Genomic DNA, 19,957 nt, shown 5'->3' with positions numbered 1-19,957 from the left:
GTAGCAAATCTGGCTATGTTATTGTAGAAATGTTCCATTTTATTGAGGTTGTTTTTGGGTAGATTTGTGTATATGGGTGAGGCATAGAGGAGAGTAGAGATTAGATGAGTGTGAGCAATAGTTATTCTAACTGAAGGAGAAAGGAAGGGTTTGATCCTGTAGAGAGAGCGTAGTTTTCTGTTAACAGTTTTAGAGTATTATTGATATGGGTGTCGAAGTTGAGGTTGTTGTGTATGGTGATACCTAGAAGTTTGGTTGTAAGTTCTGGGGATACGAGAGTACCGTTATTGAATGTTACAGTGAAATCTATTGGGGAGGACTTACGAGTAGGAGTAAATAGGAGGAGTTTAGTTTCTTTGGGGTTCAGGAGGAAACAGCGCTGCGTAAACCATTGTTCAACTGTGTTAAACACTTTTTGGGTAAGGGAGTGAAGTTCAGATTTGGTTGTGGATGAGCATATAAGAGTGGAGTCGTCTGCATATTGGATGCTTGTAGCTTGGGATATTGCTAGATGAAGGTCATTGATAAATATAGAAAAAAGTAAGGGTCCTAATATGGACAATTGAGGGACACCAAGATTAACAGGCAGGTGGGTAGATAGAATATTGTGCCAAAGCACGCTTGTTGTCTGTTATCTAAGTAGGACTTGAACCATTTTTATAGCAAGTTCATCTAGTGACAGGGATTTCAGGATATTTAAAAGTATCTGGTGATTTACCATACTGAATGCCTTGGACAGATCAATAAACAATGCAGAGAAAATCATATTGTGGTTGCGGTTTTTGCTGATACAGTCAGTAAAGAAGAGGAGGCAGTAGTAGTGCTGTGGTAAGGTCTGGAACCATGTTGACAGCTGGATAGTAAATTATTTGGGTAAATATTTGGTAAATAATCACAATACAAAATAATTGTAAAAAAGAAAAGGTTATTAACTATTTGCATTGCATTGATATTAAGCAACCCATTTTCAGTGGAGACCCAGGGGGAAAGAGCCCCAGCAAACATGAGCAAAGATAAACATACAGGACAAAAACTATTAAAAACAACACTGCAAATGTATAATTAATTATAAAGAGAAAAAAAAAAAATTATGAACGGTAAGGGTTGCACTAATAGTAGTGGACTAAAATTTACTGCATATAAGAGTAAAAACAAAAAGATAATCATTGTTCAAAAGAAGGGCAATGTATAGCCATTGATAGGAAGTGGGGGGGATAAATAGTGTGGAGAATGGGAGGGGGATATATTAGGGCTGTAGAAGTAGAGCAAAGGGTTTAGGAGATTAGTTTTAGCAGAAGTTAGTAACAAAGAAAGAAAGTTAGGAGATGCAACAGGTTATACAGCGGGAGAGACTAAGACTGTGTGTGGTCAATGCGACGGCATAATTTCAAGTTTAGTAGGTGGGATTCAAGCTCCTTTTTAAAACAGGGAAAGGATAGGTTGGATCTAATATGAAGAGGGAGTTTGTTCCAATTTAGTGAGACAGAATGTTTTTAAAGTAGTTTGCCCATATTCTTTTTGGGTTTATAAACTGAGAGAAGATGCTTATAATATATATATATATATATATATATATATATATATATATATATATATATATATGTGTGTATGGATCTAGGATGTTTGATCGAAAGATCAAAGTCCGAATCCATAACCACCGAACACACTTTAACGACAGCGCTTTCATCGAAAAAGTGCTTTCGTTAAAGTGTGTTAATGAAATTAAAAAAAAAACACTACATTAACGTTTCTGCAGGGTGGGCTTTGCCCCCCCACACCCCCTACTTTAATATTCTCCCTCCGACAAAGGACTATAGTGGGGAAAAGGGAATTTTCCCTTATCCGCACCATAGTACGGCCTCGGCAACAGGCATACTTGCGTGAAAGTGCTTATTTGGTGAAAAGCACTTTAACGTAAGTATGCTCGCCCTAAATGGATTCGGACGTTTGATCTTTCAATCAAACATCCTAGATCCATCTATATATAGATGTATGTGTATATATATATATATATATATATATATATATATATGTATATATGCATGTATATATACACACACACATATATATGTGTGTGTGTTTGTATATATATATATATATATATATATATATATATATATATATATATATATATACACACACACACACATACATACATATGGTTTTATTGTGTATGATCATACTACTATAATATTTAATTAAAAACACTAACAAAAAGTTTGAACATACAGAATACCGACAACAAAAAATATGGAAAGAAGTAATATTGAGAAAGGAAAAATATTTACTGTCCTGATGTTAACACTAAAATCCCCCATAATACTAGCCTCATTCATCTGAATAGTAACAGTATTATCGGAAGGTTTTTAACTACCTGCACCACCTTAGTTTGTTTGTCTTTTTGTCTTTTCCCAGTTAGGGGTAGCCACAGCGGAACTCCGGTCCGCTAATGATTGGCAGTAGATTTTTATGGTGCCGAGTTGCCAGTCCGACGGCCAACCTTCAGTGAAGGCACACCCATTCACACATGTCTTTCAAAGGCCACTCGACCACGGGGAAGATATGCAGACTCCACACAGAAGGCACTCCAGCCGAGAATCGAAGTTTGAGGTAATAACGCTACCGCTGCACCACTGCAGCTTCTACCTGCACCGAGTGCTAACTCTAACCCTACACCTTACCTTCGTAAAAGATTTCCCATAACACTACCACTGCACAAGACATATTCAGACACACAAAAATTCACAAGCACACAAAAACAACACTATATCTATCCCCCTAACCTAACCTCTCAGCCATCCATACCATCGACATTAAACCATGCACCACTACCGAATTTTTTAACAGGGTAAGTATGCACTTGGCCAACATGGGGAAATTTGTCCTTTTCCCCACTGTAATGTGTTCTCAGAGTTGGTATATTTAGTTGGCTATGCCCCCCACCTGGGTGGGTTTGACATACTGTGCTGTGTTTCCTCATTCCATGTTGCCCAAGTTCATACTTACCCTGCTAAAAATTTAATTCATTAAAGTAATGGTTTGGTGGTATCGTCTCAGTAAAGTTGTCTTCAGTTAAGTTGGCTTTTGATTATTAGTGTGCATGTGTATATATATATATATATATATATATATATATATATATATATATATATGTATTTTTTTTTTTTTAATATATATATATATATATATATATATATATATATATATATATATATATAATCTTGTTTTTCCCTATACACAGTTTTTTTGCATTATTGTAGAAACATTCTCTCTCTCTTGCCATTACAATGGTTTTCTGTGGTAAATAGTTTGCTTTTCCCTTTCAAATTCTGTTGTCATTGTTGTGGTAGACAAGGATCAGGGGTTTAAAAGTGTGTGTTCTGTGGACATAATATCCCACACCCCGTAGGACCTATTCTTGGAGTAGCCCGTTTAGATGCAGACTGTGAGGCTTGCTCTTCCTTTGGCTCTAGAGCCATACATGGATGTATGGACAAGTTGGTCTTAAAAAGACTTATTATGTATTCCTCAGCCAGGACAGCCATCTTCCTCTGTTTCTTTACCAATTTCTTCAGCTGAGACCATGGAAAAATCAAAACAAAAAGAAAAGTCCAAAGAGAAGGAGAAGAACAAGTGTGAGAAGAGATCAGAGAAATCAAGAAACTTGTCTCGTCAGTTGGATCCAACTCTCGCTTGGTTCTCATCATCTCAGCCGCCTCCTCATTTTTTACCAGAGAAGGTGGGGTCCTAGGCTCATTATCCATTTTTTTCAAGAGAGTGTTCATTTAGACCACTATCACTGGCATCATCCTCCAAGTTCATTCAGTCATTGAGGAGCCTTACCAAAGCAGACCTTGATAAGAATGATGCAGAGATTCCTTAGCAAGTTCTGCTAGGGGTTCTGCTGGCTCTATCCACACAGGACCTTCTGAGAATAGCTCAAATGACCCCTCCACTAATTTCTCCTATCCCAGTTTGTCCTTTTGGATCCAAAACTTATGGCTTCAAGCCTCATGGTAGCACCCATGATAGAGCCAACAGTCATGTTGACCTCGACTCTGGCTGTGTCCCTTACTGTCTTGACTCTGATGCGTTTGGATTGGAAGGGTCTCAGAGCTAAAGCAATTTCAAGGACCCCTCCACTTATTTCTCCTATCCCAATCTGCCCTTTTGGATCCAAAGCTTATGTAGCTGAGCCTCCTGGTAGCACCAATGATAGAGCCGACAGTCCTGTTGACTTCGACTATGGCTGTGTCCCTTACTGTCTTGACTCTGATATCTTTGGATTGGGAAGAGTCTCATAGTTGAAGCATCGGTGTTGGGACTTGAAGTGCAGAATCATTGAAGAAATTTTCAGAGCTGTCTTGCTCAACACTTCTATTCTAGATAGCACAGCTACAATGTTTGCTTTGGACCCAGCGTGAGTCGGGTCAGTGGAGGCTTTTGTCATGATAGGGCATGAGTTTCTTCAGGCCCGATCAGTGCCTCAGCATTTGAGGATTTCGAAAGGGTTCTGGCCAGTCCAAGACAAGAGGTGCTTTATATACTTCTAATGGTAATTTAGCACCCTGTCATTATTTCTCTGTTTATATCCATGCTTGCTGGCTCTGAATTTATATTGCATTCTGTATTTTAGTTTGTTCTATAAGTCCATTATGGATTGTCCATCCACTTTGGACTCTGTTTATTTGTGTACACTGTTGTTTGTACTCTCATCTGACTGCTTTATTATAAATTGTTATTATTATTGTAAGTTTTTGTTTGTGGAGCTTTTCTACCTGGGCCTCCACTGAAAAAGGGCTTCTGGCCCAGTCGGACACTACCCTGTTAACAAATAAAATAAATAAATAGAAAAATATGCCCGGCTGCATCCTAGCTTTTCTTGGATATTACGTCTGACTCCATACTCCCTCATCGAAAGGGACAGTCAGCTTCCTTTAGCATGGGGGCTGCTCACTGCGTGAATTTCCCAGTCTGATTAAAACGTGCCTCTGAAACCCCAGGTGAGGCAGGGTCATAGGAAACAGACCTGTAAAAGGAGACTTTTGTATTCCTCTCTGGAATTGATCGCTAAAGACACAGGCTTGGATGATGGGGATGGGTCCCCAAGTTCCCATCTAGAAGACGTCACCTCTGGTGACATTTTGGAAGTGATGAATCAGTGAGAGGGTTGGACCACTTGATATGTCCTTCCCCTGAAGAGTCTGTATTCCTCGAAACTGCTGGAGCTGGATCTTTTACCTCTTGGGTGGTACCACCTACTGAGTCGCTCATAGACCTTGTAGCTCATCTGGCTTGGAGGGATCCTGACATGTTAGAACCAATCCCTAAAACCCTAAAAACCCGGACAAAATTTTAGTTGCACCTAAAGACAGTGTACACTAGAGAAAGAGTCCCCTGGTAGATGCCATGGTTGTAGCGGTGGCCACTAAAAAAGAGCTCACTGAGGAGAGTACATCTGTTCAGTTGTCTGATAGGGAGTCTAGGGCACTGGACAGGTTTGGGAAATAGATGTATGCTTCAGCGACTTTCACACTTAGAACGGTGAACTACCTGGCTCACATGAAACATTTGCGGAGGGACCTGACAAAGGAACTCACCTACTGAAAGACATCCAAAAAGCAGTGGAGTTGATATTCAGTGTATCTATGCGTCTGCTTTCTGATGCAGCTGATGTTACTTCAAGAGCAGCAATTACTGGCATAGCTGTCTGCCGGCACACCTGGATGTGACTTTGACTTTTCTTAAAGTTTCAAGATGTCTTTTTATGACTCCACAATATCTGGGATAAAAGTTAAGGAAACTCACACTCGGAGTGAGCAAGATGGTAAGACCCTTTCTGCCATTGGAGAATTCACTGTGTTGTTCTTAAGTAAGTTTTCCATCATGTGGAAGAAACATTCTAACATTTCTTAATTCAGTTTTCATAGCATCTTGCTGTTAAACATTTGCATTATAATATCAAAAAACATAGACAAAAGGAACTAGTAAGTCATAAAATTGATAACATTCGTCAGTTAAACAGTTGAGGCTTAACCACCAACAGTCTAAACTAACCCTTTCAGGATCATTTAAGTGATACTGAAAATAGTTCAACCATTTGTCTTCTGTCGTCTGTGAATTTGGACACCTGGATGTTTTGTTTTCTTCTGTGTTCTTTAGTGTACCTTTTTTAAAGTACATACTTGTATACTTTGTCTATTGCCAGTACTGCATCAGCAAAAACAATTCAGATCCGAAATGAAAGGCATTTGTGATAACTGGATATATCAAGTTAAACTTCATCTTTAGTCTACATGCATGCATGATCTGAAACAACTTTTGCTTGCTGTTTAGCCAGCTGGTTGAAATATTCATTATCAGAAAATATTCCTTGCTTTCATATTTAGCAAACATTTCCTTGCTGCTGTATTCAAAATAAAACCTGCCCTTTGACATTGCAAGGCTAATTTTGTAGCAAAAAAGTTTCATGATCATCTATGTCCCAACATCAGTAAAGGTGTCAACTTAAAATAGTTATCTATGCTTCCAGACCATTCAAGAGGCTATTCTTTAAATAGAAGTAGGTCTCGATTCACAAACTTTTTTTTTTCATCCTTGTGTTTTCCTGTCACATTGAAAGTAAACAACATCAGCTTCACGTGGGCATTATTAATTTGCAGTGTCATTGCCTTATCCTTCTGTTGCTCTTGGTCATAACTTTCAACAGTTTACTGTTTATCTTCTGCAACTCAAGAAAGACGATCTTAAAGGACAGCAAAGGCAGTGGTATGTAATCCCTGTATGGATTGATGGCAATTATCTGTGTGACCACTATGAAAACCAAGACTCATGCTGTTTTATCACCATTAATGAAATCTTTAATCTTCAGACCTCATGTTTTCAGTCATTTACCTTGTCCAGTCAACGTCAGATGGTTCCAAAGTGTACTTTAAACTCAATATACAGAAAAAAATTACTGCTGATCAAAAAGTGTACTAATGCCAACAAAAAATATATCTTACCTTGAGAAACACTGCAAGATCTCAGAATTTTACTATTTTTGTATTTACTCTTAAGCAGTTGTTTATTCTTACAAAAGTATTAATGTATTAACAGTTTGTTGCACGTACCAGCTAAAGTTTATTTTTCATTGATTTTTTTTTTTTTGTAAACAGACTTTTTAAAAACTTATAAAACTAGATTGCATGTGCTTTATTTATCATTGTCGAAATGTTGGAATAAGTATTTTCTTTTTAAAAAAATACAAGAATTGTGACTTCTTAGTGGGCCTTTCCTGATTAAAAAACTGCATGCATTTTAAAATCCACTCTGACTATGAATGCAGAAGCTTAATGTGTGTCAAAAGTTATTCTAAGTGTACTAAATTATTATGGGACATCCAGCTTAAATAAAGAGCAGTCTGTTTTGCTTATGAATGACTGTCACTTTAACAAAAATCAGTGCTGTTTTCATGATGCCATTGAAAAATTAAGTTGCTATCACCAAATTTATTTATTTGACATTTGTTTTCCAGGATAGTCCATTGGGCCAGAAAGAGCCCGTTTTCAATGGAGTCCTGGGGAGAAAAGCTCCAGAAAAATACAAATACATAATACAGAAAGTACAAATCTGTGGTATACATCTCTGTTAAACTTTACAGCGTTAGTAAAGAACAAATCATAAACATTTCAGTGTTAGTAAAGAACAAATGAAAGAAATTTTAAATTGCAAACATTCCATAGACTAAGTAAGTAGAAAAAAAAAATACATTTTTTTTTTATTTTTGAATTACATCAGGTACATTTAGTCATTGGTCATATACATCACTAGTGATAGAGAACTATAGGAAGCAGTGATAGGTAAATGAGTATGAAGAGAAAAAAGTATGCTTTTGATTTTAGGAGTGTATGAGCCTACTGTTGAAATAATAATAGTTCACTGAAAGTCTGGAAAGTTGAATTACTAACTTTCAGGGCTTGGTTAAAGAAAATTCCATCTGCACTGTGTCTTGAAAGAGCTAATATACTTCCTACCCCCTTCTTTAGACGTATCCCTTCCATACACCTGTGAATGCCAAGGTAGTAAAGGATTACTATAAAATTATCCAGCATCCTATGGATCTACAGACTCTGCGGGAGAATGTTCGTAAACGAATGTATCCATCACGTGAGGAGTTCAGAGAACATGTAGAGCTGATTGTTAAAAATAGTGGTACATACAATGGTAAGTTTATTTTACATTAATTGATTATGTAATTGCACTGTCACAATGACTGCTAGCTGTTGGATTACCCTTATCTTTTCAGTTGTTTATATTGATCAAGCTTCTTGTCCCATCTGTCGTAACTTCACAGACAGCACACTAGCCTGCGTATTAATCACTACTTCCCATTTTGAAATCCAGCGCTATAGCAGCCACCGATTTCTAGTTTTCTTATATTTCTGCATTGACCAAGTACATGTAGAGTATCCACACATTTCTAGAATTGTTGCTGATATTTAGTTTCATCTAGTACTTTAAGTTCCTACAGTTTTAAAATTAGCGCGGTTTCCTCCACAGAGAGAAATATTTTCTAGTTTGCCCTAGCTCCTTGGCCATAGTTAGTGTTTTCTTCTTTTCAATTCTCTGAAGTATTAGTAGTTTGCATTCTGACAATAACCAGAATTACAAGACTCTTAATATATTATGTACTGTTGCCACTGTTTTATCAGATTCCACTGTTGTTTGTACTTCATTTGTCATTATTTTATTGTTACTGATAATTCAGTAAATATTTTAAAACAAAATTGTTTATTATCATGATCAGCCTATGAGGCTATAATGCATGTGAAGCCAGAGGTATTTTTACATATTTATTTGATTATTAACCAGCATGTGACATAATCCAGATGGACCTTTTCCAGCCACAGCCTTTATATGTCATAAGGTAACCGTGCTGGTTAGAGAATCAGTAAGCACTACTTGATAAGTTTGTTAAAATAAAAAGTACATACTGTTGTGCTGTTTTGCAAATAGGAAGGAGAGCTAATAAAGATGTAACGCTACAAGGCAGCAGGCTTCTTCTTTCAAGAAAGCTTGGTCAAAAGCATTGTAAAAGCATAAGATTAATTAACATAAAATGAACTGTGAAAAGTTCATTAAAAAGGTTAAGCCTTGGAGTAAGTGTATAAGGAGAGAAAGAAGAATTTGAGATAGCAAGTGTAGTTAAATGGGGATTTTGGTAGGCATATAGAAGAACTGAGCAATACAGGTAAGAGATCTAAAAAGGTATATATAATGTTCAGTAAATAGCAGCTGAATTATTCCATCAAGTCAAGGCAGCCCAGATACAGAACTAGTACAGTGTATAGAAGTACCAGAAAATTCCATGTCAGATTTGCTTTACTGGAGAATGGTGTACAGTGTAACAGGATGGTCAGGTTAATTAGTGGAGCTAATTATTTATCTGTTTATTTTAAAAGGACAGGAAGGCAGGATACTAACTGGGGAGAGAAGGGTTAGGAAGAGGCTCTAGATAGGTGGAGGTTGACTTGGAAGGAGGTACAAAAAATAAATTTAATAGATTTTGGTTGTTGGACCTTAATATTCTATCAGGTAGAGCTGATGGGGTAGTTCTAGCCATTTTACATGTTGTGTAGGAGAAAGTAGGTTGTTATCTATGAGATATGGTAGGGAGTTGAAGTTGGATGCACCTTTCAGAGTTTAGAGATGGGAGAGGGATAGCAATAGATGGAGGTGAGTTGGAGTGTGTGTTGTAGGAGAAGAAGAGGTTAATTTGGAAATAGATTACATGAAAAAGAATTGAATTTGAATAGCTAAGTCTATATCAGTGGCATAGGGTCAGGGGTTTGGGGTGACTGTTTTACTGGGATAGAGTAGAGTGGGAGATGCCTTTTTTTCCAGAATTGGATTTGTTTTGTTTTTTGTTTTTGTGTTGAGAAGAAATTTATTAATTTTTAGGAGATATAAGTTTTATTTTTTTTTCTATTTTGTTTTATATTTTTATATTTTTTGGGTATTTTTTTTCTAGTATTTGGTTTTTTCATCCTTTTCATAGTAGCTATATCTTAATTTGGTGAGCCATGGAGGCAGTTTAGTTTTTATTCTTTTAGTTCTTAGAGGAGCATGGACATCTAGTAGTTTTTAGGAATGTGGTGTTGGTAAGGCAGCAGCATCATCTAAAGGCATCAATTTTTTTCCAGTTTATTGAAGATGGGTATATGGTCACCAAGGTGATGGAAGAAGTTCCACACCACTGTCTGAAATAGAGGGATGAGATACTAATCATCCAGTCTAGGATACTGCCAGTGGAGATTTTTTTTGATGGGTGTGTAATAGAGTTGATTGGTTGTGAGAGAGTATGTAGGTTGATGTGTTAGGTGTTGTGGTGGAGATCCAGTTAATATTCATGTCACCTAAGATTATAGTTAGTTTCATTGCTAATGTTGTTGTGTTGCCAAGAGAGGAGGTAACTGACAGGGAGGTTGAGTAGAGGAGAGCTACTCTTCCACCTTTTTTACCTGTCTCTTCTGTGAATAGTAGTTTGATGGGGTTTATTGGTTAGTTTTTTATATGGGTTTTTTTAACCATGTTTCTAGATGAGATGTCTGGTTTATGGTGTTATGGTTAGCATAGCATGGATGTTTGTTATTTTGTGTTTTTGATACTGAGAATTTTAGGAGGACTTGACCTTAATTGTTGAGGATCTTCAAGAGAAAGCTGGGTATGTCGCTGTGTTTAAATATACAGTTGGAACAGTGTCTAAAAGCTACAGTAGGGAAACAGATTGAGCAGGTTGTACACAGGTTCATTAAAAAAGCGGCAAAAAGTCACGAATTTAGATTGGAGTTAGAATACAGCAGAACAAAAAGAATATGTCTGTGTGTGTGGTAGGAGATAGATGTTCAGGACGTGAAAGGGAGACCCAAGATATAAGTTAGAGTAGAAGATAACAGACTATGCAGCGTTGAATTGTGAAAGGTAACTCAGATAACTTAACAGAAGCATAAGGCAGGTATGAGGGAGGAGGAGAGGAAGGAATGCATATAGTATAGTAAGATAAAAGCAGCGCAAAAAGGTCAAAGAGAGGAGGGAAACCTATCATCAGAAGTGTGTTAATGAGAGAGGTAAGTAGGAGGGACTTGGGAAATTAGGGTTGGAATGGGCTGGAATGTGAAAATAGTGAGGAGAAAAGGAAAGTAGTAATATAAAAAAAATAAATCAGGAATGTATGAGAATATAAGGTATCAGGGCATGTCAGTCTCCTTCAAAGTTCTTAGACAACAAGCAGGTAGTGTTTCTTCATCTTTATCCACAAAGGTTTACATGATTAGTGGCTTTTACCCTAGCCCAAAAGGGCAGCATTGACTCCACATTTTCTGTAGTAATAGTCCATATCATATTTAGTATGTAGGAGAAGCTGGGCCATACTTGTCAGAACACCAGCTTAACCTTTCCCCAGCATTTGCTGTTTGTTGTTTCTTCATCGCTAATTGTTAGGTAGGTAATGCTGTCAATGGCTCTCCTGCTATCTCAGGTTCTTTGATGAATATGTTAACTGCTGTGTGTTTAAGGTACATTTTCTTTGTAAGACAAATTTAATATTTTCTTTCTTGAATATGTCAGGATTTTAATTACTATGACACTGTTTAAAAAACTACTTTGATACTTTGATGTTTTACCACTTGTCTGTCAGATTAAACGTTAACAGTAAAGTTTAAATAATATTTAATTTAATTCTTAAGGTTAAATTAAGGGATTCAAGTCATTTGTCTTGTTAGTAACCTCTCACAGACTTTTTTTTAATGTAACTGTTGATGTTCTTCATGTCTCACTGTTGCAGTCCTGACTAGTGGGATTTCCCACTGTGGAAGCCCTTGGCCACCCCGACTACCAAAGAAAGCTGGACACCCTGACCGACGTCAGTACATTCAGGTATAAAGGGAATCAGCCAGTACTATGATCTCAGTTCTTTCTTGCCATCAGAGCCTGAAGCAGAGTTCTAGTCAGTGCATTGGTTGGCTCACACCAGAGAGACTTCAGAAAGCTAAGTACCCTGTTGGCAAATCCTTTCTACACTTTTTAACTAATGTCAGAGAAAAACAATTATCTCCATTGTGGTAAACAGATTCCATGCTTTCTTTGTTAGTTGCTTGGATGCAGATCATGATGTTCTCAACTGTCACAATGTTCCCAACTGTTGTTTCTGTGCTAGAACCACTAGACTTAGGACTGAGATTTTAGCAAGGCACATCAGCAAATCATCTGGTCATCTGCATGTTATGGCTTCTGCAAGTCAATCCAAAGCCGAATTTCCTAAGTGTGAAAGGGAGAAGGAAAAACACCCCAAGCTTAGGTCCTTGGATGATGCCAGTTTGCCATCGACCAGTCCTCCCAGGCTTATTATCATCAAAGAAGGTGAGACACTTTAGCAGCCCCCTTCCGCAACCGAGATGGTGGTGCAGGTCTCTGTCGAGACCTGTTCAGATTCTGATATGCCGTTGGGTCCCTAGACATCTGCTTAAGCCTTACAACTCAGTTTGTTGATTGGTTCCAGGACTGCTTTGCAAGTGTCGGCTTCTGGTGAACACAGTACAGCTGACAATGCATTTGTGCTGCTCCAGGCCATGGCAGCAACCAGTTCATGCTTCGGACATCACCAGGCCTAAGTCAAGAGCTGCTCCTAAGAAAGTGGCTTCCCCTTAGCCCCAGCCTAGGCTGCTTGGCTCCCACCCACAGGCTTATCAGCAGGAACTTGTAAGATTGGCTGAGGACCTTATTTCTCCTTTTAGAAGCAGGCAACCCCCAGCTGAATCCTCCTCATGAAAAAGAAAAAGAGATCCCCTTTCAGAAGTCCTTTCTGACCCTTTTGAATCAGTTGAGGATTCTGACCAGGAGGATTCTGTTTTTGAAGATGGTCCTTCCATGGTATCCATTGAACACTCAGCCAGAGCGTGCCTTCTGCTTTCCCTCATGAGGATTTATCTTTTGGGTAATCCCTGCACACCTTGAGGGAACATTTTCAGTGGGAAGCCCAGGATTACCCCCAGTCCAAGAAAGGATAAGGGAATTTCTCAGCCTCCCAGAACATAAACCCCCTTGCCATTCCACCTCTTTTGGAGGTTGTGGATGATGTATTTCTGGACTGTTCTTGAAGTCAGACTCCTCCAAACCCCCCTTGCCCACAGATAAAGAAGTAGAATCCCGGATAGATTTGGCAAAAAAAGTTTTCACTTCTGCCACCTTATCTATGAGGGCATTGAGCTGTCAGTTCCACTTTATTAAATACCAGGAGACTTTACTGAATCAGATGAATCAGAAGCTTATGACTTTAGAGAGCAAGGGTCTCTCTAAGGAGTTACTAGACCTTTATAATTCCAGCTCCCAGGTAGCAAAACATTCCCTTCACTGTGGATATGATGCTATGGAAGCCTCTAGCAGGGATGCAGCTGCAGGCTCTGTCATTAGAAGACACTTTTGGTCGAGGGAGTTGTCCTTCCCAGAGCATGTCAAATCTAATCTCTTGAATGCCCCTTGGACAAGGACCTCCTTTTTGTCCACAAAGCAGAGGCTTTGCTCAAAAAAGTGGAAGAAAAAGCCAAGTCTATGCAGACTGCTAAAGACTTTCTCTGGGTGCAACCCCCATGTTTCACTCATAATGACCCTTCTTAGCATTGGTCTTTTTCCTACCCAAGCTAAGGTTAGGCAAAGAAAGTGATGTGGGGAAAGGAGCTAGAGACAGCAGCAAACACCCAGGCAATGACATTCAGAAAATTCTAGGTCAGGGAGATCTAGATCACAGGCCCCTGGTAGGGAACAACCATGACTCATCCATGGTACTGCTCCCTCACTTTCCTCCCCTCCCTCTCCTAGACTTGGAGGAAGGCTAGCATTATTCCAAGAGAATTGGTCCCTCCTTACTTCAGACCAGTGAGTACTAAATGTTATATCAAGGGTCTACAAACTCAAATTCATGCAGCCTTTGAAACCCGCAGGCTTTCCCAGACATTCCCCCCAAACCAAAGGACAGAGCCTGTGCCCCAAGTAAAGATGCTGTGTGACCGGGGCTCAGTGGAAACAGTCCCAGAACACCAAAAAGGAAGGGGTTTCTATCTCAGACTCTTAGTAGGTCCCAGGAAGGAAGGCACATGGTGGCCTGTACTGGACCTGTCTGCCATCAACCAATTCCTACAGGTTCCAAAATTCAAGATGTTGGCCCTTCAGAAACTTTTACCCATGATCTCTCCAAAGGGCATCATTCTTATCCTAGATCTAAAGGATGCATACCTATATATTTCCACTGAGGAATTGCACAGAAGCTTCTTATGCAACAGAGCAAGTACCAGGCACTACCAATTTTCTGCTCTGCCCTTTGGATGGTCTACTACTCCCAGGGTTTTCATAAAGTGCTTAGCCTCTCCAATTGCCTGGCTGCAAATTGACCCTTGTCTGGATGATTGCCTTACCCATGCTACAAGCCTGAGAAAGCTTGACTCAGACTTGATGTTCACCCAGAACCTCTTAACCTCCCTGAAGGTTACCATAAATCAGAAATCCTATACAGACCCCTGAACCAGGATTATGTTCCTAGGGGCCCTACTGGAGTCTACTCTCCAGAAGTCTTTATTGCATCTGAACAAGGTCTCTTTCCTGACTGTATACTTCCAGAAAATGGTCAGAGATTTCGTCACAGCCAGAGTACCTCAGGGCTTTGGGTTGCATGGCCTCTTGCATCCTCATGATCCCCCCAGCCAGACTACACATGAGGAACCACCAGTGGTACCCTTAAAATGTGTGGTGCCATCATGCACAACCACTGACAGCCAAGATCAAACTGATTCCGTATCTCAAGGAGGAATTTTCATGCTGGGCCTGAGCTTGCTCCCTCAGCATGGATCCCCCTTCAGATTCACCCCCAGGAGCAAACACCGACTACAAACACCTCAGAGGTAGCTTGGGGAGAACATTTCAACCACGTCCAGCCCCAAGGGAAGTGGGACCCCAAGCTCATTCACAAGAATATAAATTTAAAAGAACATTAGGCAGTCCAAAATGTAATAGTAGTCTTCAGAGAGAAATGGAAACCAGGGGTGCTAGTAGTGAAAACAGGCACTCTCACAGTCATGTGGTACATAAGCAGGAGGAGCTTACTCCTTCACTCTATGCTGCCTAGCAGTGGATGTTTGGGAAACAGCACAGTCCCTGGGGTTATACCTACTGGCACAATACCTATTAGGTTTGCACAACCAACTAGTATATCACCTCAGCAGAAGTCTGTCAGAATCCCACAAGTTGCAAATGTATCGGAGAAACTTTTCTCAGTATAGCCAAAAATGGGGGCTTCCTCAAACGGACCTTTTTGCCACCAGGCAAAATACTAAATTGAAAAAGTTTTGCTCCAGTGACAAAATCTAGTCAGCCTAGAAGACATTTGCTTTCTCCTTTGCATGGATAGGCTTCTTCATGTAGTTCTTCCCTCCAATTCCTATACTCCCCAAGGTGCTCCTATGAAAAGGAAAGAGGGGGTAAGAGCAACACTAATAGCCGCAGACTGGCCCAGGTAGCACTGGTACCCTCTGCTACTCAGCTTAACCAGCATGAAACCATGGCAGCTGCCACAAAGATTGGATCTTCTCACACAGGACAAGGAAAAAATTGTGCACCCCAATCTGTGAGCTGTCAAATTATCAGCATGAAGAATACCTTTACATCTTGGAGAGATCATATCCTAGACAAACCAATTCAGGATATTCTAAAAGAGGCCAGAAGGCCTAGCACTAGGAAATTCTACTTGGCTAAGTGGAAAAGATTATCCTTTTGGTGTGGGCAACATGCTCAGAAAACTCATCTAGCCAAGACATGATCCTAGTCATCCTGGCCTATCTGGCCAGTCTCTTTGACAAAGGCCTGCCTTACTTCTCCATAACAATTCATGCATTGGCCATTTCAGCCCACATTCCTGCTTAGTCTCCTATTTTCTCTCACCCCCCCCCTTATAAAACATTTTTAGAGGGGTGATCCACATCAGGCCAACCAGAAGGCCTATGGCCCAATCCTGGGACCTTAATTTTGTTCTGGAGAAACTTACTCTTCCATCATTCAAACCAACTGCCTCCACTGGCTTAAAATTCTTGACATGGAAGACTGCCTTCTTGTTAGCCATGACTTCTGCTAGAAGGGTTTTAACTGGAGGCGCTCATGGCAGTGGAACCTTTCCTCATCTTCCACCCAGATAGTCTCTCTCAGGACTAACCCCTCCTTTATGCCTCAGGTGGTGAAAGACACTGCCTTAACTCAAGCCATATATCTGCCTACCTTCTTCCCCAAATGACAAAACCAAGGGGAAAGAGTTATTCATTCCTCAGATGTGCATAGGCAGCTCCATTACTATGTTGACAGAACAAAGACCTTGAGAAAATAAGACCAGCTATTTGTGCCTTTGCCACCAGTTCTGAAGGGAAACCGGTTTCCAAACAAACCATCTCTAAATGGATCTCTCACTGTATCTCCTTTTGTTACAGCCATCATGGTAAGAAGTCACCTGATGCTGTCAGGATACTCATCTAGGGCAACTTCTGCCTCTACTGCATTACTAAAAGGGGGTACCCACCAAAGACATCCTGGAAGCTGCTATCTGGTCTTCAGTGCCTATCTTTATGAAACATTAACATTTATCAACCTTCTGCAAGTCCAGAGCAGGATTTGTCACTGCCGTCAAGGAGGGCATCCCCTCCTCTCCTTAATCTACTATCCACCCTTCTACTGAGTTTTGTAAATCATTCCACTAGTCAGGGCTACAACAGTGAAATGCAAAGAACATAGTACAGTTGTGTATACTTACCATAAATGTAGATGTTCGAGTGTATTCACTGTTGCAGTATTCTTTCCCTCCCTCCTTCCCCCCTTAGCCAACAGGGTAGGTTTGAACAAGCTTCTTGTAAAGTCAGGAGGTCCCTCTTCTTGTCCCTTTCCTTTCTTAGGTTCAGTGTCAAAGGCCCTTGACTTTAAGGCCCATCTGCATGGGCACCTATCTTCAGGGGGCAAGAAAAAACTGAGATCATGATATCTGCTGACTCCCCTTATAACTGAGCATAGTGACGTTGATCAGGGCATCTGCCTTTTCTTAGACGACATAGATTTTTCTCTGGTAGTCAGGCCATCCAAGGGCTTCCATGGTGGGAAATCTCACTAGTCAGGACTACAACAGTGAATGCACTCGAATATCTACATTTATGGTAAGTATACACAACTGTTATTTGTTTCAGGCTTTTTTTAAGTCTGTCAGCACTCTGTGTTACTAGTACTACTGACTATTTAGCATGGAGCATACCTCTCAAGCTAGAAACATCAAAAATCTGGACAAGGTCCATGAGAAATGGGTACAAATCTGTATGCTGATTAACATCTGATTTGCATACAAAATTATGTAACCCCACCAACTCCAGTGGACTTGTGGGATACCAACTTTCAAACACAAACTGAAGAACAGGCAACCGAAATATGGCACCAGAGTCCCCCTGCAGCCAGTCCGATGTCCCATTACCTGGCTATTTCGCCCCATTTACCATAACAGTAATGTGTGCATACTGCTTTACTTCTACAATGATTATTTGGATTTTTTTTTACAGCACAACAATGCACAAACACTAACAGACATCTGGTAAAGGCAATACTGTCTCACAATGAAAATAGACTTGGCATTAAAACTTGTCTGCCCTTGAAACTTACATTCATTGAAACAGCATTGAAACCCACACCACATCCAAAGAAAATGCATCTGGCCAGTGGTGGATAAAGATTACCTTTGGGCTGTTTTCAAATCATTGGCCCCTTGCACACAAAACAAGAAACATACATGTGTTATTTTCTTTGATGCATCTTCCTGACTTTATTAAGTTATATTCCTTGTATAATACAGCACACTTGTTAGACAGAGTGCATTTTAAATTTATTGTTTAAACATTTTTTCCAGTAGACTGTACTGTAGGCAATGAAACAAAATGCATGAACCAATAATGCCAAAACTGCCCAATTCAGAACATTTCCATCATAAAAGTCTACTTCCACACCCACACTATAAATAGAATGACAGCAGTGTAAGCCATAGGCATCTTGCACAGCTTCTCACACATTTTCATTTTCATTTTTTATGGGGGGGGGGCAAAGGGTCAAAAACCAGGGACACATTGTAAACATTGCTTGTATAATTTTGTAAAGTTGCTAGAATAAAATGTTGTGTTACCACCATGCATTTCACTAGTAAGGCTTGAACCCAGGACCCTATGCACTACAGTCAGAGCAAATTACCACTATGCTAAATCAGCAGCTTCCTTAAAAATAGGAAGACTGAAATTTATTGGCTGTCATTTAGTGAATTCATTTCTCAGTTCTCACCACAGCTCTCAACCTCTTAGCACAAAAAACCTGGGGAATACAAATTAATTTCTCACTATAGCTCTCAACTCTTAGCAGAAAAAAACCTGGGGAATACAAATTCAGTTCTCACTATAGCTCTCAACTCTTAGCAGAAAATACCTGGGGGAATACAAATTCAGTTCTTACTATAGCTCTCAACTCTTAGCAGAAAAAAACCTAGGCGAAGCTCACAAGTGTTGGTGGCTAGGGACTTTAGGCTCTTTTTACCCTGTACTGAAGGTACAGGGTTTGAGCCTGAGTACCTCTAGCCACCAGGTATATTGAATGGGGGGCATTTACACACACAAACACACACACACACACTTCAAGCTCCTCTCGCAGCGCATATAATCCATAAAGCTCCACATAACTGTTAGCTCTCTCGCATGGCATATTACAGTTGTTCCTGTTCTCGCTTGCATTTGCGGCCAGCCAGAAATGATATCTGCAGGATGTGAGCTCCTTCAGCTCAATTCCGACTGGCTGGTAGCCCTGACGGCACTGACGTCATTGTGCATGTGATGACATCAGTGCTGACAGTGTGAAAATTGAAAAACAAAAGGGAAAAAATTGGAAATGAAGGGGCGCCACTCGGGAATCGTGACACCCCTTCATTTGGACCCCAAAACTCGGTAAAAACTGAGTAATTTGGTATGGTTGGGAGGTATGGCAAGGAGCCAATTACAGCAATAAGATGTTCAAATTATTGAAGTAGACTAATGGTTGTTCTAAAATGCAGAAATAGAGTAATAGTCATGTATAGTGCAGCAGTTTTATGTTAAATGCAATTCGTATGCAGTAGAAATGTACATAGACAAAAATACAAAGATATCAGTTCATTAGCGAATTTACATACAGTTATTGCTGTTCACTAGTTCTATCCAAGTACAACCCAACTGAATTTGCATTCAGGAACTGGAGAGAAAGTGGTAGCAAGCACATAACATGTTGTTGTTGTCTTTCGGCTTTTTCTGGTTAGGAGTCACCACAGCAGAACTCCGGTCCGCTAATGATTGGCAGTAGATTTTCATGAACGCTGAGGTGCCAGCTCGACGTTCAACCTTCAACGAAGGCACATAAACATATTGTCCATTAATCCAGGGTCAGAACACGAGCACTAATTTCTGCCATTCTTTGTCCGATTAATTTCTTTTTAAATTTAGGCAATTATTTTACAAATTTGTGGTGGTAGTGAGTTCCTCGAAGCTGGTGTTAATTTAGAGAAAATTTTTTTCCTATTTTTTAAAGAAGGTCCTGACTAATATCATTTCATTAAAATTGTTTTTTTTTTTTTTGTAGCAGATGTAGAACTTTTGTGTTTAGGTTTTGACACAAAAGTTGGGCAGCAAGAGCAGTTAAGTAGTTTGTAAGTCAGACAGTTTAAAAGGAGATTTACTATAGCACTTACAGGTAGCCATTTTGCCTTAGTGCAGTGGTTTTGCCTAGAGTTGTCCAGGAAAATGAGTTTGACAGATTGTATTGACAGGAACCCGAAATGCGTGTTTGCATGAGCTTACTATTGAGTTCAGAGCAAAGATTATTAAGTGAATTTAAAGCACAT

General features: G+C 39.7%; 1 protein-coding gene across 1 annotated transcript in view; it reads left to right on the top strand.

The window, feature by feature from the left end:
- TAF1 (TATA-box binding protein associated factor 1) overlaps window positions 1-19,957 on the top strand; it is a 2,792,652-nt gene that overhangs the window by 2,064,469 nt on the left and 708,226 nt on the right. Inside the window, exon 30 of the mRNA XM_044057257.1 lies at window positions 8,028-8,205. Coding sequence (XP_043913192.1) covers window positions 8,028-8,205 — 178 coding nt within the window. The remainder of the gene's footprint in view (window positions 1-8,027; window positions 8,206-19,957) is intronic.

The sequence above is a fragment of the Protopterus annectens genome, chromosome 15.part0, assembly GCF_019279795.1.
Source record: "Protopterus annectens isolate FY-2018-M chromosome 15.part0, PAN1.0, whole genome shotgun sequence".
In the NCBI taxonomy this organism is placed as follows: Eukaryota; Metazoa; Chordata; order Ceratodontiformes; family Protopteridae; genus Protopterus; species Protopterus annectens.
Note: the sequence above shows the minus strand (reverse complement) of the source record. Positions and strands in the feature narration are given on the sequence as shown.